The 24,431-nt window shown below is 44.4% G+C and overlaps 1 protein-coding gene across 1 annotated transcript in view; it reads left to right on the forward strand.

The window, feature by feature from the left end:
- The window catches only part of AFF2 (ALF transcription elongation factor 2), a 574,244-nt gene extending 551,245 nt beyond the window's left edge, over positions 1–22,999 (forward strand). Inside the window, exons 17-21 of the mRNA XM_084813687.1 lie at positions 1,849–1,920; positions 3,616–3,709; positions 5,266–5,315; positions 14,158–14,372; positions 19,518–22,999. Of these exons, the coding sequence (XP_084669813.1) occupies positions 1,849–1,920; positions 3,616–3,709; positions 5,266–5,315; positions 14,158–14,372; positions 19,518–19,639 (553 nt within the window). The 3' untranslated portion in view covers positions 19,640–22,999. The remainder of the gene's footprint in view (positions 1–1,848; positions 1,921–3,615; positions 3,710–5,265; positions 5,316–14,157; positions 14,373–19,517) is intronic.
- Positions 23,000–24,431: the final 1,432 nt, after the last annotated feature.

Consider the following 24,431-nt stretch of genomic DNA (forward strand, 5'->3'; position numbering starts at 1 on the left):
GCAAGCATCCAAACTGGTAACAAATCTACACCAACCCTGGAGCTAACATAGATTAATTTCCTCCCATTGCAAGCAAGGAGGAGGGGAGAAAAACATCCAGAAAATGAGGGAGGGAAAACAACAGATAAATGTCACTTCTTTCTCCCTTCCACCATGCTGGCATGAGCCAGGCCAGGGCTTTGGATATAGGAGAACCTCCAGCCTTGTTCCTCGCCCAACCCACTTCCCCTCGTTAGGACTGCTCTGCCCATGCAACTTTGGCAGTGCTCACTCACTCTGCAAGATCGTTTTCTCCAAGATGAACACACCCTCATTCAGATCTTCTTGTGAAGCCCTTCTTAGGTTGCCTCTGCCTTCAGAGATTAGGCATAGACTGTGAGAGCTGGACTATAAGGAAGGCTGAGCGCCGAAGAATTGATGCCTTCGAACTGTGGTGCTGGAGAAGACTCTTACGAGTCCCCTGGACTGCAAGGAGGTCCAGTCAGTCCATCCTAAAGGAAATCAACCCTGAGTGCTCATTGGAAGGACAGATACTGAAGCTGAAGCTCAAATATTTTGGCCATCTAATGCGAACAGAAAACTCCCTGGAAAAGACCCTGATGCTGGGAAAGACTGAAGGCAAAAGGAGAAGGGGACGGCAGAGGATGGGATGGCTAGATAACATCACCAATGCAATGAATATGGACTTGAGCATGCTCCGGGAGAGAGCGCAGGACAGGAAGGCCTGGCATGCTATGGTCCATGGGGTCACGAAGAGTCGGACACGACTGAACGACTGAACAACAACAAGCCACTTATGAATCGCCATAAAGAAGAAATGCATCATCCAAAAAGAGAACAAGAGAGGGCACCAATTTGCATAAAATCTGCATAAGTTGATCTATATGTATAAATGCAAATTTAGAAATAATTCCTATAATTTAAGTAGAAACACAGTACATCTCACCAGAGTGGGGAAGACTGTCACCAGGTAACCTGGGTGTCTGTCTGCCTCTTCAGTCTGCTGTCCAAGTGCTGATGATGGGCATCTTCAAGGCCTAGCTCTTCTTTCCTATGGTTCCTTTACCTCTAAACAGGACATGAACTGGAGAGCCTTTCAGAAAGAGGATGCCTTCAAATAGAGGACTGTTCTCTGTAAAAGAGGACACATGGCCACCCTGGTAGGCAGGTGGCAACCATGGAAAAGGTGGTGCCCCATTTGTGCTCCCCAGGTAGATTCACCAGCCTGGCACCATCACTTTTAGTTTATAGGCACCAGGTGAAAACAATCTTACTTGCCCAAGCATTTGAGGGATTATTTTATTTGTTGTTCTTATTCTTTCTCTGGCCCCTGCCATCTTTTTAAACATTTATCTTAACATTGCTGGCATTATTGTTATTTGTTTTATGTGATATTACATTTTATCAGTTATTTTGGTTTTCTTGTTATTTTGTTGGGAGCCAAGATCTGCAAGGCGGGATATGAATGCTGTAAATAAAATAAAACAAATAGTAAAATAAATATGTTTCACTTCATCTGGAGTAGAAAATGTGCTTATAATTTCCAGTTGCATTTCCTGGTTTATAATTGTTGACTGCAGCCCTAAGGAAACCATTTTTTTCCAAGGTTTGTCATTATTGTTAAATCATGGATTTATAAGCCACTCTTCTACTATTGTACCCAGAGTGCTTTACAACATAAGGATAAAAACAGTACAATGTAATAATAAAAATACAAATAACACAGATCGTTACATCATATATCTTTTAAGAGACAGTGATTTCTAAATGTCACCAATTTTCCTTGAAGAATCATTGTTAACACTCAGTATTTCCCTCTCCTCACTCCCCTTAAATCTCTCTCTGAAGATATGCAATGAGACTCAAGAACTTCACCGGCTCTTCGGCTACAGAAGGAGACAAGAAATTGGCAGTTTTATGGTGAGCTTCCTTCCACATTTCAAAATTGTGTAAGTTCAGGGTCATGATCCAAACAGGTCCAAACCCAGCAAGGTGCCCACTGCTAACCCCCTAGAGGAGAGGAGGGGAACTGAGTGGAGTTGGGGGGCTGAATTCCCCACACCCGGCTCTCCTTGGGCCAGATGATGTAACAGGCATGGCCACACCTCCGATGTCACCAGATGTGGCCACGTCCCCTGACATCATTGTTCCCCCACACAAGCACTGGCTGGAGTATGGCACTGGAGAAGCACTTAGCACGCCGAACACCCTCCCGATGGGGTGGCTAAGCAGCATGCTAAGGGGAACCCCGCTGTTATCTCCAATTCTTCATCAGACATAACAGCGGGGTTTCTCTTCCTACCCCCTCTCCAAGCCTCTGGTAGCCACCAGGGGACTTGGGAAGGGGAGCAGAGAGGGGAAGACCTCTGTTATCTCTGATCAATGATCAATGAACAGAGATAACAGGGGGAGTTCCTGCCCTCTTCCTAAGCCCCTTGTAGGCTCCTGTGGGTGGGCTTGGGCAGGAGGCGGAACCCACGGAGGGAGCCAAGGCCTCCATGGGCCAGGTTGGGAGTGTCATGGGCTAGATTAAGCCTGGAGCCAGAGGTTCCTCTCCCCTGCCCTAGAGCATCCTTCTGCAACCTAGTGCCCTCCAGATGTTTTAATTACAACTCCCATCATCACTGATCATGTGCCATGCTGCTTCCAGCTGATGGGAGTAGTCCAAAACTTCTGGCGGTCACCACATTGGGGAAGGCTGCTCTAGAGCCTCTTGCATTTCCTTTTTCTTGATGCTTCCTGCTTACCTGCCTTCTCCAAGCATATGAGCCGTGACAAGAGCAAGGAGATGGAGCAACAGCTTTCATCTGCCTTGCAGTCTCCTTTTGGGCAGTGTTGTGGATTTGGTCCAGAAGGCAAGCCCACAAGTGATGGAGTGGCCAGGGTGTTGGACCAAGACAAGGGCAACTCAGGTTTATGTAGTTCCTGGTTCAGCCATGAAGCTCCCTGGCTGACCCAGTTACTCTCTCTCTCAGCCTAACCTACCTAAGAAGGTGGTTGTGAAGATAAAAGACAGAGGACCGTGTGCACCACCCTGAACTCTTTGGAGGCTTTCGCTGTAACATTTTGCACGTTGTGTTTTAATTTATTGTGCACCACTCCAATATTTCTCAATGTGGAGCAGTTTATAAATTCTATAATAAATAATATATAAATAATAACCATGTAAGAAATAAAGAGAGCATGAGATTTAGCCAAAGTCATGTGCATTTAACTGCAATTGATTTAAACGAAAGAGTTAAGCATGTGCTTAGGTCTCTCCTACTGGAATCAATGGGACTTTAGGCTGGTGCACATAGGGCTTCTCAGGCTCTCTAAACCATGGTTTGAAACTGGTTGCAATTATTAAGCAAGAACCATGGTAATGTCTGTGCTGAGGTAATGCTTAACCATGGTAAAGAGAGCTGGCAGAATTCACTGCAGAAAGGGGAAAGGGAGCACACGATTCCACAGCCCAATCCTCATCTCTTTGGGGAGATAATCATGGCTTTAAAAAGAGCACTGAATATTAGATCTGTGCCAGCCCACCATGGTGCTTAACGCTGACTGGATTGTGCCCACAGTTTGCAATTTCATTAAGCAGAAGTAATGTAGTTTTTTTTCCCCAAATGACAGCTACCGATGTTTATCCCTTCTCTACCTGAGAATGTTTAAACTAAAGAAGGACCATGCTATGAAGTACTCCAGATCTCTGATGGAATACTTTAAGGTACCAGCATTTGAATGTTTATTCCTGTAGAATGATGTGCATTCTCCTCTTCCACCCAGACAACATGCCTGAATTATAAACCACCATTTCATCCTGGCTTGTTTCAACAAACTATAGTTTAAAATTGAGGCTAACAAGGATTCTACCCCAGTTTGGATGTAACAGTGAACTCAGATTAGTTTAGAGCAGGAAGCTGATGCTTCTCATTTCATCCTCATGGCTGTGCTAGAGGAAGAGAGGCTATGGGGGATGCAAGCTCGTGAGTCTCACTTGTGCTAATTCATGTAGTGCTAAACTATGGATTAGTGTTACGTCCAAAATGGGCCATTGTCATTGTCCAGTCATTGCATTCTAGTATTTTCCATGTTGTCCTTGCTTGTTTTTTCACACCTGAGTTGTAGTGCCCCCCGCCTTTGACTTAAAACTCCATTGCAGCACCAGCCTACCTAGTCTGGACTACCAAGGAAATATTGATACCTCTTTCTACAATTGACCCTTTAATTAGCAGGTTCCTCCAAGCTGTTCTCTTTTAAAATGTTTGGCTTCTGCCTCTTTAGTTAATTTTGAGACTGTTGCTAAATAGGACTTCCTTCTGATTAAACTTTACAGTAGGATCTTATCTAAGGGCACAGCACTGAGAGGTTTTTATGGGAAATATGGTCCTATATTGTGCCATGCAGAACTACCATTTTAATTCCACTTGCAGCCTGATTGCAGAAGAGCAATGCCTCAGGACAGTGGAGGCTGGTGGTTCCAATGTCAGTGGAGCAGTGAATCCTGCACCTCGGAGAGCTCCTTCAGAGTTCTGACTCGTTCTGACTGAAACCTGGAGTGGATTCACTGCCCTACTGACATCAGAGCCACCAGTCTCCAGTGACTCAGCAGCACTGAAGGATCCTTCTGCAGAAGAAACCACCATCGAAATCCATAGTGTATCTTGAAACTCCTGGACCATCACAGTTTCATCTAGATTTTTTTAAGATTAACTATGTTTTGGACATTCACTGTAACCTATACATACACAAGCACAGACATTTGCATCTCAGATCAGGGAAGCCAGGCTTACCAATATAAACAAAACCCACTACATGCTTCAATACAAATGTACAAGTATTTTCAATAATGAGGCGCAATTTCCCCTCATTTCAAGTTATCATCCTCCGGTTTTGTGTCCTGATGAAAAGTTTGCTGATTCTCCCGCAAGGTAAAAAGCACCTTTTGCAGAAGGAATTTTAGATAAGGATAATTAAACCACTTCTTCATGAAAGGTGCCTGATTTATTCTGGAGTTCTGGTATATTACGTCTTTCATTGACTTTTATACTCCTGGTTAGAGCCCACTAATTATCCAACCTGTGTTTCTTTTTTCTCCTTTTTCATTTAAAAGGAATTACTATGCTGGCATGGTTCTATATATAATGTTCTCCTTTGCCACTTAAATAGGAAATGCCTTGTCTTGCAGTGATCAATATTAATGCAATTTAAATCTTCCTTTGTGTCTGCTGTCGAGCAAACAAAGGCTGATTTCTTTATTTCCAATCCTGGTTCTTCTTACAGAATTCATCCAAAGTTTCACAGGCCCCATCGCCTTGGGGAGGCAATGGAAAGTAAGTATTCCTTGTTCATGGAAATGATAGTTAAATGGGATATGGGATGGGGAGACTTCTTTGTTGATGAAGATAAGTTGTTATATTATGGTTAAATGTTCCATGAGTTACAGTTTGACAAGCAGAACAAGAAAAGGCTTCATGTGGATTGATTGATCCCAAATTCTTCATCAGTTTGATTCTCAAAGCCAAATGAGGACCATAAAAATAGCTGTTAATTGGATAGGAAGTACTGGGTCGTTCCAGGATGCCAAAGTAAAGTTAATCTCCAGGGCAATGATTTTTTTTCCCCAATGATTTGTTCAGTAATGAAAGGCCAATGAATATTTCATTGATATATGGTAAGTGCTGTTTAATAAAACTGGAGGCGTAATAGCGGTGAACACATGAAGGCACTTAGTCAACCAATTATCTGAACCTTTATAATAATGCTAAAACAGCACCATCTCAAATCTAAAACCACAGTATAGTGTCAATCATGCATAGCTTTCTGTGTAACGTTTCCTGCCTGTTTCACACGTGCGTACTATGGACCAGCCCTGCACACCTTGGTGTCAGTTCTTGCCAACTGACTGCAGCTGGTGGCAATAACTCACTGGTTGACGCCAGGGTCATAAACCTGTCCAAGGCTGAGAGAGAGAAAAGGAGGTTGAAGCGGGAAACTTTACCAGTTCATTCACATCCAAGGCAATGTGGCAAAGAGAAGTGCATTTTCCAATCCAAAATCCAAAGCACAAGGGAACACGAGCAAGGCTGAGATTCAGGTTCAGGGTCGAGGCAAGGCTGATGAGACCCGACGTGTGAAGACGGCGTTCTCCAGCAGCTTTGCCCCTGCCTGCTTCCTGCTTTTAAAGGCAGCATCCTGAAACAGCTGCATGCAGTCAGTCCTCTTGCTTCTGAGAGCCTTTCTGTCTTAAATAGACAGAGGCCTGCCTACGTTGTTCTTTTACATGCAGCCACCTTCGCTCTGCTGGGGTCGGTGGCATTTCACCCTCTGAATCATCTGGGGAGGCTGCAGCTGGGCAAGGAGCGTCCACAGGAGGTGAGGGGGCACAGGCTCCTTCTGCGCTGGTCCCTTCCCCTGGGTCTGGAGCCTGCCATTCCCCTTCCTCCTCGGAGGAGTCCAAGGGAGGCATGACACTTGGAATCGAGCTGAACACAGCTTACCAGCCATGTGTAGTGCAGCCCACCAGGAACATAAATGATCTGCCAGTATGGAATTTGAAAACAGGAAGCAAGTAATGAGCAAGGCACAATGCATGGCTGGTGAGCTCCATTTGATTTGGTGAATTGCAAGTTGTACAGGGCAGGTGCTGGTTGTAGACAAAGAGGAGAACAAAGATACAGTGCAGGGGTGTTGAACCTCTTTCAGCCTGTGTGCTGAATTTCATTTTGAAGAAGCTCTTGGTGCCCACATTCCAGTGGTGAGCAGGGCTGAAGCCAAAAACAGCAGGGCCAAAATATCAAAAAAAATACCAGCATACTTTAGCTTAAAGTTCTTACTGTCAGTAACTAAACCACAAAAGCTAGTGAACTACCAAACGATCAGTGGCCATGGGAAAGGAGGGGGGCAATCTGGGGAACCCCAGAAGGCCAGATTGGGACCCTGGGAGAACCAGAGTTGGCCGCCGGCCCTGAGTTTCTACACCCCTAATATAGTGCGAATAGGGATTTGTTTTTAGTTCTGGGTGGCCTGGCCTTGGACTTTTGCAGAGTTGATTGTTTTTCTGGGCTCCTCGATAGCCACAGCTAGAGCATATGAGAAGTTATGGAGAGGGACCACAGCTCAGTTGTAGAGCACATGCTATGCATGCAGAAGGTCCCAGGTTCAATTCCTGGCATGTCCAGTAAAAAGGATTCAGTAGCCAGTGATGGGAAAGACATACACTATGGTGGGACATGGGAGAGGGCCTTCTCTGCTGTTGCACCCGGTTGTGGAATGCCCTCCCCTTGGAGGCCCGATTGGCACCGACACTGGTTTCATTTCAGCGCCAAGTTAAAACATGGCTTTTTACCAAAGCCTTTGAGGGCTAATTGTATTCCCTGAGTTTGCACACTGTTTTAACTGTTTTATCGTTTTAGATTTTAAATTGGTATTAGCTAGCTTAATGATTTAATATGTTTTTAGCTACTTAAATTATTTATTGCTTTACATTGTTTAAATTAATTTTATCTGTAACACCGCCCTGAGATCCGAATGATATAGGGTGGGATACAATGTTTTAAATAAAATAAATAAATAATAAAAGACCCCAGCCTGAGACTCTCTGCCAATCAGAATAACTGGGCTTGATGGACAAATGGTTTTCCCTGGTCTAAGACAGCTTCTTTTGTCCCTATTAGGGATGGGGGAGAATTTCTCCCCGAGTGCCAACGCATTCAGCCCCCCGAAATCAGCGGTGAAATTCTCCGCCACCCCCCCGCCACCCCCCCCCGAGATGGGACTTACCTTTCACGAATGTCCCTCCCGGCGGCGGTTCGTCGGGTCTTCGTCAGGGGCAGGGGCGGCAGCCGGTCTTTTGACCGGCTGCCGCCACCGCCATTACAAGGAAAGTTAAAAAAAAAAAAAACCACCCCCGTGATAGGCTATGTAACGATTAACGTGGCCTATCACGGCTAGATTTGCAAAGTCAGCCATGATAGGCTACGTTAATCATCACGTAGCCTATCACGGGTGACTTTGGGGGGGGGGAAGCGCGTACACAAATGGCGGCCCCCATAGGGAGCTGCCATTTGCGTTCCTTATTTGGTCCCTGTAGTCTACGTAAAGATTTACGTAGACTACGGCGAAAATAAGGGCAACGCAAATAGCGTTTCATACATCCCTAGCAAGAAGTCAGCGTTGCCCTTACAGGGACCAAATAGGGAACGCAAATGGCGGCTCCCTATGGGAGCCGCCATTTGCGTACGTGCTTTTTTTTTTTTCAAAGTCACCCGTGATAGGCTACATGACGATTAACGTAGCCTATCACGGCTGACTTTGCAAATCTAGCCGTGATAGGCTACGTTAATCGTTACGTAGCCTATCACAGGGGTGGGGGGTTTTTTGTTTTGTTTTTCACTTCTACCCGGCCTGACTTTCACGAGGGATGGGGCGCCTCCCGCCCTGCCTGAATTTCGGCCAGGCGAGGCGGGAAGCCTCCCCCCCTCGCATGAACTTCGAGGGGAGAAGCGAAGCGCCTCCCCCCCACCACGAAAAAAGCTGCGGGACAAGGTAAGTCCCTTTCGTACATCCCTAGTCCCTACGCTTCCTGCATAGTGGCTAAGGCATTGGCTTTGGATGTTGAAGCTCTTGTATAAGCTATCCAACATGCTGAGCCTATTTTGGGGGGTTGGGTTCAGCACCTTGGATAGATCCCTTGGAGTTCTGACTGGTTCTGACTGAAAGCCAGAGTGGATCCACTGCCCCACTGACATCGGAGCCACCAGCCTCCACTGCTCTCAACAAGGGCCTTACGCCCGTGTTTATCAGCCCTGGGGTACATCAGAGGAACTTCAAATGCGAAAGCCCTAGCATGTCTGGAGTTCCAGGGGCAGAATCCAATGGGCACTTATGCCCCCAACAATTCCCTTCCAGAAGCGGCAGGTCCCAGCAGTTCCAATGCGCAAGCGAGACCCACAGCTTACACGGGGAGATTTAGTACTTCCTAGGGGAAACTCCCAAAGTAACAGAAATGCTTGTTTCTGGAAGGAGGCAGGTCGGCGGAACTCCCTTATGTGACCTCCACTGACCTGCCACCTTCCAGAAACAAGCATTTTTGCTTCTGTTGGGTTGCCCAGGAAGTGCTAAATCGCCCTTGCACAAGTGGTGGGGCTCGGTTGTACAACAGAGTTGGTGAGGCATAAGAGTATCAGCAGGGGCAGCAGCGCCCCATTGGTTTCTGCCCCAGGGGCCAGAAATAATGCTTCTGATTTTCACTCAGTTCATGCAACCACTGTTCCCATATTGGAAATCATCTTATTCATTGTCCTTTCTCAACTGATTGCCAGCCTTGAACTATCCTGGAAGAATCGATCAGAACATGTCCAGATCCCAACTCACTATGCCCCAGTTCTCCCCAGATATTGGAGATTTTGCCAGATGCAGCAAGTTGCATATATAGAAACCCCAATTCTATATAGGCAGATTCGCAGTGAGTCACAGAGCTACATGAACCAGCCTGATGGCTGCAGGTGCAAGTAAGGGCTAAACGAGCTATTAGTTTTGCCAAGGGAATGTCACCCAAAATGGCCTCCCAGTGTAGATGGGTATCCCTTCATCCTAGATCAGAGTGGGCAGACTTCAGGATTGTCGCATCTACTGTGTTTTCCACTAGAACACCTTCAAACAGAGGACTGTCCTCTGTAAAATAAGGCACATGGCCACTGTAGCCCTGATTCCCTGCAGTTTAATAGTTCAGTGCCATTTCTAACAGTCATTGCTTCTTCCTGGGGAAACCTGGGATTTATAGTTCAGAGTGTTAGATCTCTAACCAAAGCATCTCAGTAACCTGACAGCAAATTTCAGTTCCCAGAATTCTTTGGTGGAAAACTGTGCCAGATAAAGTGCCAGATAAAGATAACAGGGTAGATAGGGCTGAAGTAATGTCAGCATTACACAGATGTTTGGGATTTTGTTACAACCCCCAGTATTGAAGCCAGGGGAGTTAATCATGTCACCAGAAACCGGAATTTGCCAAGCTCCCCTTCAAGGTGTGAGACAGCAACAGGCAACCCCACAGTGCCGCTCTCAGCCAGCAGATGTTTTCTAATTGCTAGTGTTAGAATTAAAAGAAAATCCATACAAGAGCATTAGCACAGCATTCAGTCGGTAACTTAAAGCACAGCTTCTTATCAAACACTGCCTGGACGAACTGGGGCCAAATAGAAACAAGTCTGGATGTCTGTTCTTAAAGAGTATTCATAATCCCATGTGTGCCCCAGCGCCTCACAGGGAGCTTTCCAGAATGGTGCACCATTTATTGGGGGCGGGGGAGGGAGCTGGATTTGGGAGCAAATTGCCATAGCTCTTTCCACCAAAGGCTTTGATGGTAAGCCAATAATGCACATTGAGTGTTTTCTAATGGCTGGTTGGAAAATCATTACAGCTATGAGACGGATTTATTTCTATTGTTCCCATGCAAAATGGCGGATAGAAGTAGATATACATAGATGCACACACACATAATATATGTATATGTATATGTGAAATACACCTCTCCCACTGTGGTTTGCAAGCAACTGCTATTCAAGAGGCCTCTGATCCTGCAGATATAGATGATATAGATACACACACGTGTAATATATGTATATGTATATGTATATGTGAAATACACCTCTCCCACTGTGGTTTGCAAGCAACTGCTATTCAAGAGTCCTGCTGCCTCTGATCCTGCAGATAGAGCCATCATGCTTAGTAACCTTATCCTTCCTGATAGCTTTATTGAGAGGTTTGTCTTCCATTAATGTGTCTAATTCCCCTTTTAAAGCTGCCTGAGTCTTGGTTGCCATCATGTCATCTTGTGGTTGCAAATTCCACCCTTTTACTAAAGCAATGCTCATTCCCTGTTTTGATTCAGCTAGTTACACTGAATATATAACTGGTTACATCCTTGCAGAAATGGAGCAATTAATATTTGCCATTGCGTATAACCACTGCAGAGCATGTCACTCTCACCATTGTTGTTCATTAAATATTTGGGCAGTGCAGTCAAATGCATATTTATCCTGAAGTAAGTCTGTTGTATTCAGTGGGGCTTACTCCCAGGAAGCTACGTGTTGCACTGCAGCCTTAAGGTCGAGCTGCATGTTATGATAAATACCATCGCATGCAGCTCCCTATGTATGTCTGGATTACTCAAAGGTCAGTAGGGGCCAATCCAGGGTGGGAGCACAGCATATGAGGAGTGGAGATTTAATCCTTCCCAACCCAGCCATGATACACACCCAGAACCCTCCATCCCCACCCCACACACACATACACACACACACAGTGCAGCAATTAGAGATAGTTTAAAAAAAAAACCTCCCATTGGCACCAATGGGAGGTTGTTATTCTTACTGCCTCTAACTGCTATGGATTTGGGAAGTCATGGCAGGGGAGGGAAGGATTAAACCAATGCACTGCAGTCCCAATCCAGATCAGAAATCCCATACGTACTTCTGCGTAAGCAAACAACACATAGGGAGCTGCGCATGGCATATTTAACATGACTTGTGGTTTGACCCTCTGTGTGTTGTTGTTGTTTTTGTTGTTATTGTAGTATAGCTTTAATTCTATTTAGTTTCACAACAACCTTGGGAGGTGGGCTGCCGCTTTGGGGAGGCTCATTATTTTTTAACACAAGGAGTAGACAAACGCTAACTACTCAACTTGGAGAGAAAGAGCTGATGGATTATACAGCAGATTAATTGTCAAACACTGGAATGATGTTAATAAAATATGCAAATTAGGGACAGCCTTAGGGGCTCATGATGTTTCTATTGGGAATCTTGGAAGCTGAAAACATATTGCATAGCTGGATTCTTTTTTTAATTTATCTGTCTGACAATAATGTTCACAGTGTGAAGGAAAAAAATTAAAATAGGTTTTTTTTCATTATTATTTTCAGTCACTCTCCATTACCAAAGTCCTCTCTTTGGAACTTTGCCTGAAACCCTAGAGCACCTCTGCCAGCCAACTAGACACCAATGCAGGCTGGTGGCTTTGATGTCGGTGGGGCTGGTGAATCCACTCTGCGCTTTAGTCAGAACCAGACAGAACTCTAAAGGAGCTATCCAAGGTGTTGAACCCCACCCCCACCCCAAAATAGGTTCAGCACCTTAGATAGCTCTTTCAGTGTTCTGGCTGAAACTCAGAGTGGATTCACAGCCCCACTGACGTCAGAGCCACCAGCCTCCGCTTAAAGATACAGTACTGGGCTAGATGGGCCTATTTAGTCTAAGGCAGATGCATATATTCATATATGTTCAACTGCCATCCATTCAGGTGTGAAAATGACTATTTTAGAAAGTGGAATACCAGGTAGACCTTGCTACACATTGAAAGAGGCCCTCAGGGAAAAAAAAAAAGACCATATCTACACTGCAAGTTTACAAGGATTTATATCCCAGTTTCACCATTATGGCTTCCCCCAAAGAATTCTGGGAATTGTAGTTTGGCAAGCGTGCTTAGAATGACCCATTCAGGATCCCTAGCCCCCACCCCCACCCCTTTACAGCGCACAGGACAGGGAATGAGTGTTCAAGCTGGTTGAATTACTGCTTGTTTGTGCTTCATTTATTATCCCACTTTTCCTCCAAGGAATTCAAAGCAAGGGACATAGTTCTCCCCCTCCCCAGTTTATCCTCACAGCAACCCCCTTGAGTTAGGTTAGGCTGAAAGAGACAGTAACTGACAAGGAAGCCAGTTACTCTCAGGGAGATTCATGGCTGAGTGGAGATTTGAACCTGGTTCTTCCCAGTCCTAGTCCAAGGGTGGGAACCTGCAGCCTATGGCCAAATTTCATGTGGCCCTCAGCCTCAGTTCAAAAGCCTTCTGCATGCAATCAGTTCAGACTTCTGACCAGAGTGATCTATCCCTTTCCTGGAAGCCTCCTATCTGGGAAGAGGAAGAGTGGGAAGCAAGGGTGGAAGAAAGAAAAAAAGGGGTGACCCACCCACTTTTGGCTTTGGCCTCCTGTGTGGGAAGAGGAAGAGTGGGAAGCAGGGGTGGCAGAAAGTAAAAACCCACCAACTTTTGGCTTTGGCCCTGACCACCACTAGCTTTGGCCCTGTTCACTGCCAACATGCTGCCCCCAACAAATTACCCACCAGGCAATGCAGCCCTTGGCCAAAAAAAAAAAAAAAAGTTGTCTGCACCTGCTCTAACCACTACACCACACTGGCCCTCCATCAGTGTAAGTCTGGTGTGGGGCTGTGTCGAAAGAGTTGGGATGTTTGTCTAGCCTGCAGGCTCTGCCGTAGGAAAGATTCTGTGTTTACATTCCATCTTCCCTCACAGTTAGTTTCATGCTATACTACTACGGTGGAAGTGGGGGAAGCCCCCACCTACCCACATCAGGGAGGGGGACATTCTTCCCTGAGGTTCCCATGGCAACAAGGCACATTCAGATTTGGTCACACAGACTGCACAGTCTGATAATACATATTCCTCAGTCTGTAATATGAATTGCTTAGGTCAACTGGTTCATGAGTACATTGCTATCCCTTTGGTAAGTGTGCACTTCAGGGGCTGGAGGCCCATTCACCTCCCACCCCTTTCGATGCCTCCAATGTTCTGGAGATGTTCTCCAATATATCTCTGTGGTGAAGTTCGACACCTCCCCACACACATCTTTCTTAAGGCACACCTGGATTGTTCCACCAAAGTCACAAGTGCTGGATAAGAGGAACAACTCCGCATGCTTCCAGGCACTAGGGGGCAATAGAGAATGCCCTGTAGCTTGATCAGTTCCTCTTTCCTGATCCCTCCCCTTCTTCTTCCTTCTCCTGTGCCTCTGCAACAAGCACCATGTGGTCTCTCCAGAGAGGAAGAAAATAACCGTATCTCATGCCTTCACTTACTTACACTCATGCATCCAGCTTTTAGGGGGTGCTTGAAGTTAAATAGTGTTCGGTTGCCTTCTCTGATGATGTGCATAAGAGCACAAATAAAGTAAGTTTATTTGAACTTCTTTTAAAGTGGCTCTAGCTTGCATTTATTGCCTTCAACACTACATGTTGTGTTGCTACACTTTCTCTGTATAAAGCAACTCTGCTGTAAGCCACACCAGACTTTCCAACAGCGAGCTGTGCCAATGTCTGAATGAACAACTAGCATGTTCTCCCAATATGGAAACTCATACTCTTCCCCTTTTCCCAGGAGCACAGAAACGCCGTCCCCCATGTCTCTAAGCCCATCACCCATCAGCTCTCTTGGGAACACCACAGGAACTGCAGGGTCCTCCTCAGCAGGGACCATAACCATTCCCCAACGCATCCACCACATGGCTGCCAGCCACGTCAACATCACCAACAATGTACTGCGAAGCTACGAGCACTGGGACATGGCTGACAAGCTGACAAAAGAGAACAAAGGTGCCCCCCTTTCCATGCTTTCTGTGCTCGAAAGACTGAGAAATCCAATTGTTTTCTGTCTGATTATGGCTAGACATGAAGTCTAAACCTTGCAAGCAAAGGGTAGATGCTGACTGACTGACAGACTGACTGAATGATTGATTGATTGACTGATTTACATCTTTGTTGGTTGTTGCTTAGTACATTCTTTCTCAAGGTGGGAGTCATGACCCCAAGGGACAGGAGTCACAGAAAGTCAGTTTCCTTTACTTTTGTTTAAAGAAAAGGATGTTTCTAATCCTCATCAGGGCCAGCTCCAGGTTTGAGGGGCCCTAGACAAAGTGCCCCCTGGTGGGCCCCTCCACTGGTGGGCAGCAATGCTCCAAGCATTCCTTCGTTTCATTTATTTCATTTCTATACAAAAATATGTGCCATCAAAAATCTAAGTGAAAAATAGTCATGAGTAACCTGAGTCCCACTGATTTCAGCAGGACTTGAAGTGCCATCAGTTCTGTAGCTATGAAGTTATAAAGTCAAATAGTCACACAGAACAAAAGCATAGTTTATTTTTAGATGAGAGCAGATATCATCTGAGAAGAGGCATTCCTGTTTCTGACCACACACAGGAAGGCATACCTCTTTTTATATGATGCTCTCCATCTGCAGATATTTTAAGTATTTCTCTCAAGTACTTCTAAAAGAAAATTTAAATCCACTTCCTAATGTTTTATTCCATTGATCTAACTGATTAATTGACCAAATGCTGCAACCCCAGAAGTCATAAACGGTGGAGTGATCTGTGTTTCATAGCAGGGAGAAAGTTGGAAAAAAACAATGTACAAAAGAGTCTTCTGAATAGGGTCTTAGAAACAAAATTTAGCTCAGTGTGAAAGCTGGGTTATAAGAACTGTAGAGTGGGAGTGGAACAAAAGAGGCCCACATTTTTAGCCTCCGAGTAACATCTTAGCTTTGGCCTTTTTCACCCAACAGCTGCAATAAAAGTTGACTTTTTTAAAAGCTAGCTGGAGGGGGGGGGAATACATCTACAGTGATCAAGGCATTCGCGCTGAGATGTGACTTATTACAACTCTATTGAAAATCCTGACCTTCTGTTTGCCACATGTAGAAGGCAAGCAAGCACTCATGTCTGTGACTCATCTCATGGATTCACTTCAAAGAAGGTTCTTCAGCACTGTTGACTTGATGCTGATACGTGTAGGTGAACAAAACATGGATGGCTCTTGCACTGATGTCCTGGCTGGTGGGTTTCCCATGGGCAACTGGTTGGCAACTGTGTGAACAGAATGCTGGACTAGATGGACCCTTGGTCTGATCCAGCAGGGCAACTCTCATGTTCTTATGATACTTCTTTGAAAGCAGATGCATAAGTAAAGTTTAGGACAGGCAAACCTCAAAGGACTGTAAAGGACTGGTAGAGAGCATGATCTGCACGTAGAAGGTCCCAGGATCAATCCTTGGCATCTCCAAGTGGAACTGGGGAAGAGCCCTGTCTGAGACCCTGGAAAGCTGCTGCCAGTCAGTGTGGGCAATACTGAGTTGGATGGACTAATGGTCTGATGACAGAAGTCAACTTCATATGTTCCTATTTAAATCAGCCCTTTATTTAAGACTGAAATCTTACTTTCTTTTGAGGGGAAGGATCATAGCTCAGTGGTAGAGCACATGCTTTACATGCAAATGGTCCCTGATCCAAGCCATGACATCCCATGGTAGGGCTGAGAAAGACCCCCGTCTTGACCTCAGAGAGCTGCTGCCAGTCAGTGAAGACAATACAGAGCTAGACAGACCAATAGTATAAGGATCTTCCTATATGGATTAAGAGTGTCCTTAGCTCAGTGGCAGAGCACATGTTTTTATGCAGATGGTCCCAGGTTCAGTCCCTGGCATCTCCAGCTACAGCTGGGAAAGACCGTTGTCTGAAATCCTGAAGGCCCCACTGCCAATCAGCATAGACCAGGGGTGGGAGGCCTCTTCTTCAGCCCAAGTGCCAAATGCAATTTCATGGAAGCTCTCAGGGGCCACTTTCCAGTGGTGGGCAGGAGAGAAGGCAAAGGGGGGTGGGCCAAAGGCAAAAGAGTGGGACCAAAATACAAATACATAGCAGCATATTGTAGCTCAAAGTTCTTACTGCCAGAAACTACACTTTAGCAGAGGCGTTTCAACCTTTTAGAGTGGGGACAAGAAACCATCAAATGATTGGCGGTTGGGGGAAAGGGGATGGAGCCAGAGGAAGGGGGCATGGCTATCTGGGGAACCCCTGAGGGCCAGACTGGAATCCCTGGAGGGCCAGATTTGCCCCCTGGGCCTAAGCTAGGCAATACTGAGTTAGATGGACCAGTGCATTGACTAGATATAAGGCAGCTTTCAATGTTTCTAATGTACCATCATCTTCATAAGAACATAAGAAGAGCCTGGCTGCATCAGAGCAAGGATGCATCTAGTCCAGCATTCTGTTCACACAATGGCTAACCAGCTGTCAACCAGGAACCCACAAGCAGGACACGAGCACAACAGCACCCACCCACCCGTGTTCCCCAGCAATTGGTGTACATAGGCTCACTGCCTCTGGTACTGGAGGTAGCACATAGCCATCAAGACTAGTAGCCATTGATAACCCTTTCCTCCAGGAATTTGTCCAACCCGCTTTTAAAGCCATCCAAATTGGTGGCCATCACTACATCCCATGGTAGCGAATTCCATAGTTTAACTCTGCGCTGTATGAAGAGGTACTTCCTTTTAACTGTCCTGAATCTCAGCTTCATAGGATGACCCCAGGTTCTAGTATTTTGAGAGAGGGAGAAAAATGTCTCCCTATCCACATTCTCCACACCTTCCATAATTTTGTACACCTCTATCATCATGTCTCCCCTTACCCTCTAAACAATCCCAGCTATTGTAACTTCTTATTCAAACCCACCAGTACATTTTTCCCCCTGAGGGAAACCTATGGAAACACCCAAGATTGTGTGAAAGCCACAAATGGATTCCATGCAGGTTCATGTTTTGATGAATCACTTTTCAAATGTTACACAGGTTACAAATGCCAAATAGAGATTGGTAGGACCAGCCACAGCTCCCGAGCATAGGTACCTACAATAGTAAACATACATTTGCTGTTTATAATGTATGGAATGTGCTTATCCCCCACCCATTAATGCATTCTTTTTTCAAATATTTGGAAGTAAATTATTTCCAAATCTTACCGCTGCCAGTCCAAATGGGTTCTCTGGTAATTATATGATATAGAGGTAATCTTCCTTAAACTTATGTTTATTTGATAAACAGTAAGAATAGGACTCCATCTCCCCCAAAAATAAGAGATGGCAGTAGTTCTAAATGCATAAGATTTCATATCACTTATGAACTAGGTTTTTTTTTTCATTCGAAACAATAAAGGAGAAAAAGAATAACATAAGAGAGCAATTAGGTAGACCAGTAAAATGCATGTTTTACAGGAGGTTACATGAGATGAGATCCATTCTTGATAAAACAAACAAAAGGATGCCATTTGGCTAAATACAGAGATAATCTTGTGATTAGTTCTGTGGATTGTGGATTTGTTAAATGTTCTGCCTGGAATTGAGTCAAAGTAGCTCAGGTGCTCAACCAGCAGAAAGAAAACATACCCAGCTATTATTATTCCTAAAGCTAAGTGCAGAGAGAATCAGCTGCTGAAATTCCCATTTGCATCTCTCTTTTTTTGCAAAACATTATATAGTCTCTTTTGTTGCTCAAATAAGCCCAGTCTCGTGAGTCCTTAAGGGTTCAACCCACCCAGTTCTGCAAATCATGACTGATATATTGAAATAGATGTGGATGTTTAGGGAGCAAGGTTGTGTTTCAAATGTTCTTTCAACCTTCATTAGTTGCCAGATACAGATGTACTTTTGTATTGCACATTTTAAATTTTAGTATGTTTCCTATTGACAGTTGTCTTTGTCAGTAACAAAGATGAACTCGAAATGGGAGGGTGCAGAAACCCCTTTGAAAAGCCTTGCCGCATTTAAGGCAGTTTGGGTCCACCTTCAAATGGGATTCACCCCCACGTACAAGCCCTACCACAGCTCAGCCATCCCCTATCAGTTCCCATTCCCAAACAAATCACTTGTACATTTGTAAAATTTGGGGGGTGGAGGGCTCAGTTGACAAAGGAAAAGCTTTGCAGATTCAGTCTATCATTTCGTGCTAGGGATCATAGGTTCAGATTTTTCTCTGCCTCCTGAATTGAATCAGGAGACAGATAAAATGAGAAATCCCATACTCCCTGGCATTCAATTACAAGTATTCAATTAGTAGCAGTACTAGCAGTAGTAATAGTAGTAGGATTTATTAGGCACCTACAAAACTAATTCCCTGGGCTTTAGAAAACAATTGCTATTAATACTCTTAATAATGATGGTGAATCTTATATCTGTTTTTACATTTCTAAAAAGCAACTCTACAGATACTTACTTGAGAGTAAGCCTTTTTAAACCCAGTGAGACTTACCTTTGAGTCAATATGCATAGGATTACGTTGCATCACTTTATTTCCGTATTCAAACCATACCCCATATTCTGTTGCTGCGCAGACATTTTAATAATGTTATTAGATTTTATTGCTGATTATTGTTATTATTTTCTGAAATGTTGTAAGCCAGTTAGAGCTATATATTGGCTGGGTTCACACAACATGCTAACCCATCCAGTGTGGGTAGTTGTTCAACCATGGGTTATCTTCTTGTCTGAATGCAACGCGTTTTCCGCAGGGTGAGTTATCATGTTGTCTGAATGTGGCGCGTTTTCTGCAGGGTGGCAGAAATCCATGTAATCCATGGATTGTCCACTGTAATCCATGCAGTGTGGCTTGTTAACCACCCTGAACAACCCAAGAACAAGCCATGGGTTCTCAAGATGGCTTGTTTGAGGGGAAAAAAACACACTACATGGATTACAAGCCACCCTCGGAAAACACACTGTGTTCAGACAATGCAATAACCCACCCTGCAGAAAACATGCTGTGTTCAGAGACCAGCCATTTTTTAAAAATTATAGTTAAGCAACTAATTAGAAAACTAATAAGCTAAAGTGAAGTAATATAGTGAATGCACTTGTACACAGCGGTCCTAGAAGAGGGCAGAAAATTATCCCGCTTCCTATTTTGCAGAGTTCTTCGTAGACCTGGACTTGGTGATGGGTCCATTAACGCAACACAGCAGTATGACCAATCTGGTCCGTTACGTTCGGCAAGGACTCCATTGGCTTCGCATTGAAGCACAGTTGTTGTAGTGACTGCCATCCTGTTTGTCACAACTCCATCCTGTTACCTCCGCCGGCGCACAGGTGATCACTGATGGAAAGCCACTCTTTTCCAGGACTGCATTCATAGAGTTTAATTTTATTGCCTTTTTTCCTCTTTAAAACAAAACGAGAAGAGCTCATCTGTTAGAAGTGGAACTTGCCATAAATGGGAAAAACATGGCTCCGGAGCAGGGTATGCATTCATACCATTGAATCAGTTTGGATTCTCTTCTTTGCCTTGCTTTCCCCGGATCCTGCCACTCTTGCCATCCATAACGTGCTTTATGGAACGGTAGATTCCCTGCAGTATTGCACTTTGTTGAAGATACCGATTCTTGGGAAAATGTCTTAAATCTTTGAGGACACATATCAAAAGCCCCCCTTCCGGAAACCAATGTGTCAAAGAACAATCCATGCAACTCAACATTGGATGCAAACCATCTTGTTCACAGCTTCGCCCTGGCTCCATTACTCAGCAGAGGTCATTGCTATGATATCAGAGATTTGGTCCCGTAAAAAACAGAACATCAAACACCTGTTATGCAGTTACAGGCAGACACTGTCACACCGTATGAGATCATTTGGGAAATTTGGGGAGATTTTTATATAGATGCCTAAACAACAATGTTTTGCCATTCTATTCTGTGTAGTGCATTTAAAACTTTAACCCAACTGCACACTGCTGTTTTTAAGCCCATTCCAGCTCCCTTCTAGTCTGTGCAATCGTATTTTTAGTAGAAGAGCATCCAGCTGCCTGTGGTTTTGGACTCATCCAGATACCTCTAATCCCAAGAGATGAGGGAGGAGCTGGTTGTATCACATCTGTTCTAGATTTGTGGGGCATTTCTGTCCAAATTGGTCTCCCATCAGTCTACACAGTGGACACGGATCAATGTAGGTACATAGACTAATAGGGCTGTTGGAAAACACTAATGTAGATACCACCATGCTACACCTACATGCTGGCCTTTTAAAGATGAGCATGAACCAAAGGCATTGTGGCTTCTGTCCCATGCTGGTCTCTAAGGCTAGTGTCCAGGCTCGTCGTGATGGTGTCCCACCATTGCCTAGCCTGTAACTTCTCCCCCACCATGGCCCAGCAGCATACACTGGTATGTATGTGGTAAACACTCCATCCCATTCTCAGTGCAGCCTGCACAGCTGCATTCCTGCACTCGCCACTGATGCGTTTCTGGGATTTGATGTTTCACTTCTTGCTTTGTGTGCTAGAGTGCATGGAATGCCACCACCTACAAAAGCTTTTAAAGGAATAATTTAGAGCACTAAGAGGGTGGTGTTTCCAGACAGACTTTGAGCTTTGAAATATCTTTTTCTAGAAAGTAAACACAGTTCATAGGTTTCATAATTTTGGACCAATGTATTTCATAACAGTTCAGAACCAAAGTGAATAACTTAGGATGCAGCCCGTCCTTCCAGCGTTTTCAGCTACAAGAGGTGCCTGCATGGATATCTTCCTGGTGGCCATGACAGATGGAGTGCTGTGATATTAGGGAACTTCTTAACATCACCTCTTTCTACCCACACAGCCCAGCTAACAGGCCTGCCTGGCTGGATGCCACAGTAATTAATATTTCTATCCATGGTTCATAAGCAGGACTTAATACGTGCCAGGATTCACCAGCTCTCTGCCCCGACATCTGTTTTTAATTTCAGAGCTGTACCCTGGAACACAGGAAGTAAGAAGCAATGAAAGTATCCCTGAGCAGGTACAGAGTGCATTTCTTTTACCACTAAAAAAATTACAGAAAGTCCCCACACATCAGAGTCCCCACATATTATGGCTAAGGGCTTGAAGATCAGAGGGTGATGTTTCCAGACAGACTTTGAGCACTGAAATGTCTTTTTCTAGAAAGTAAACACGCTCCAAAATTTAAACCAATGTATTCCATAACAGTTCAGAACAAAAATGAATAAGTAGGCTGCAATCCTATACACAGTAACCTGGGAGTAACTCCCATTGAACCCAGTGGGACTTACTTCTGAGTAGAAATGCATAGGATTGTGCTGTTAACCATCCCACATTAATTCGTTTGCCTTATTTTTAAAAATTTAAATGAATATAGGCTGTTTATTTATTTTTGGCAAATAGCACAGGTCCTCAAAATAAAATGAATTTGTTATACTAATAAACTTTATAGCATTCCACTGCAGTGTCCTCAGGACTTCACAATTTAACTGTAAATTTCACTTGAGGGGGAGGGGGAGGATGGGAAAAACACTGATCCCATGACGATGTAAATATCATTGTGTGTCACATTTCTCTGAAATAATATTCCATATGTATTAGATAATTAAGAGGAGAGTTAATTGTAGCTACATTCTGTTATATAATCCCGTATCCTCTTATGCTTGGTAACTAGCATATCAAAGGCTCGCTCTCCTAGGATTTGAAAAACAAGCCTTGCATCTGTGTGATAAGAACATTTTTTAATAATTGGTCCCAGATCCAGTTTTAAAAGTAAATGTCTTCTTGCATTTTTTTAAGTTATATTGACGTCTGTTAATAATAGGTGGTTTTAAAAAAAAACACATCCAAGAACATTTCATTCCACAAGGTTGTAGAACTGTAGCCAAAAATGGAAAATGTACTGTATAGACTGGTCTATAAAGGGTGTTGCCAGGACACCAGCATCCCAACCCAGAGAGGGGCATTCTGTGTACATACAGAGGTTTCCACAAGTAGATTCCCCACATCTGTATGCTCAGGCTGTAATGGGGAGGATAGGGGAATCTGCACTTCTGGCCCTGATCCAGAGATCTGCTGCTTTGCTTGTGCCTCCTACTCTCTATCCCCATATTGGAGGCTAAAGTTGGTATAAGAAACCCCATTCCCTTTCATGCTGATCATCTGGGGCTTTGCAAGAACTGCTGTGGATTTCTGGATTGGGACCAAGTCATCCCAGTATGGCATATACTAGCCAGCATATCCTTGTTTGTTCTTTATGATGGTCAGTAATCTTGACTTGGAATCACAGATTGAGCTGATCACAAGAACAATTTGTATCTATAAAGGAGGTTATTATTTTCTGAAGACACAGATGTCGTTGCTGTTGCTGTTGCTGTTGTTGTTATATATAAAGTAATATGAAGGGGTCAAAGGAACCAGAATTTTCTATCCACTTTGTTAGACCTTTGCCAATTGACTTTGGCTGGCCTATTTGGTCCAATTAAATGCATTGTTCTTCCTTGTTAGTTTAATATGAGCGGAAATCCTAGACCGCTGCGTACTTGACAAAGGATACTTACAACTTGAAATACTGTCATAAGAGAAGACATTTTTCAAAGGGTTATCTGTAAACACTCTGTGAGATAGGGGTGTTGGTTTTCTTCCTGGTACTGTGTAGTAAATAGATGCCTCTCTCAAAATTTAGCCTTTTTCACATATCTATTACCTAGGCAGATTAGCGGAGCCTATCTGATTTTTTGATAGTCTGTTTTCTTAGGGCTGGTTCAGACAAGCGTGTACGTCTCTGGATTTCTCTACACTGGATTACTCTACGCCTGAGGACATGTTACATAGAATGTGTTGGGATGGTGAGATCATACTTGCTTGCCCCCTGCGTCCATCAGTTGTGATCTATGAAAGCACCTAGGCATGTACAAAGTATACACGCAGAGGATTTGTACACACACTTGGTGACCATACCTATTCAAGAACCCTCCTTTGTGCATAGAGGGCCTACACATGTAACTTCAGAAAATGCATAACCTCTTTCACAGGTCATGATGAACAAGCGTGGAGGAGAGGCACAATCAGCAGCCTGCTCCCTTCCTACACACATTCAAAGTGAGGTGTGAAGAGCCTCCAGATAACAAGCAGCTGAATATGTGAGTGATTCAATGGAAAAACGTTGTCTCTGAGGTGATACGAACGTTCTGCCTATGGAGCATTCACAGAAACAGGTGACCACTTGATGTTGCAGTCATCGGCTCACATGCATGCATGTGAAAACCTGGTGCTCGGTTTGCGGCCCAGCACAAAGCAGGAAGGGGGTTTCATAGACCCTTTCCCACAGTCTAAGAAGCTGAAAACCACCCCAGGATCCTGCTCCCAAGCCCTCAACACCTTTACTTACTTCCAGATTTCAGTGTCATCTAAGAGAGGGAACTTAGACAGATGCTTGCTATTCCACCAGTTCCCATTGTACAATGTCCATGGTCTGCCAGGCACTAGCCTCACTTATTGGTGGGGGTGGGGGGTCTTCTTTATTAGTGCTTTATTTAGTGCTCACAGTTCCTTAATAATCTCTTTGCAAGGAGAGACAGTCAGGGGTTAGCAAGAAATGGTGGAGCTGTCCTGGGCTGGTTTGTCCTTATTCTTTTGAGTAAACCAACACTCCAAATGTTTCTGTACAATTCATTGATATACATGGGGGGGGCGGTGTCTGTCAGTGTGTGATTTGTTTAGATACCATGTTTAGAAGACAATCCTCTTCCTTCTGGATATAAGCCCCAGGTGACTTCAGGGAGGTCAGGGGCACTGTATGAGTAAATTAAAGAGTCAGGAGCAGAGATGGGGCAGAGCATTGGAGAAAGCAATGGTGAATGAGACTTCCTGACCATTCTAGCCTTGCTTCTGCTTCTTTGGAAAGGGGGATGCATTGTGTTGCTGATGGCTTCTAATGCTGGGCATATCAGCTGCCATACAGTGATGGGCAAAAGAATGGTGCCCAAAATGATGCCAGCTTGTGCATTATTGCAGCTCAAGCTTATAGGAGGGTGTTTCAACTAGGGATGTCATGGGCACCGTACTGAGTCC

Source organism: Heloderma suspectum, chromosome 9 (genome assembly GCF_057233095.1).
Source record: "Heloderma suspectum isolate Gila_16-S chromosome 9, 16-S_ref, whole genome shotgun sequence".
NCBI classification, from domain to species: domain Eukaryota; kingdom Metazoa; phylum Chordata; class Lepidosauria; order Squamata; family Helodermatidae; genus Heloderma; species Heloderma suspectum.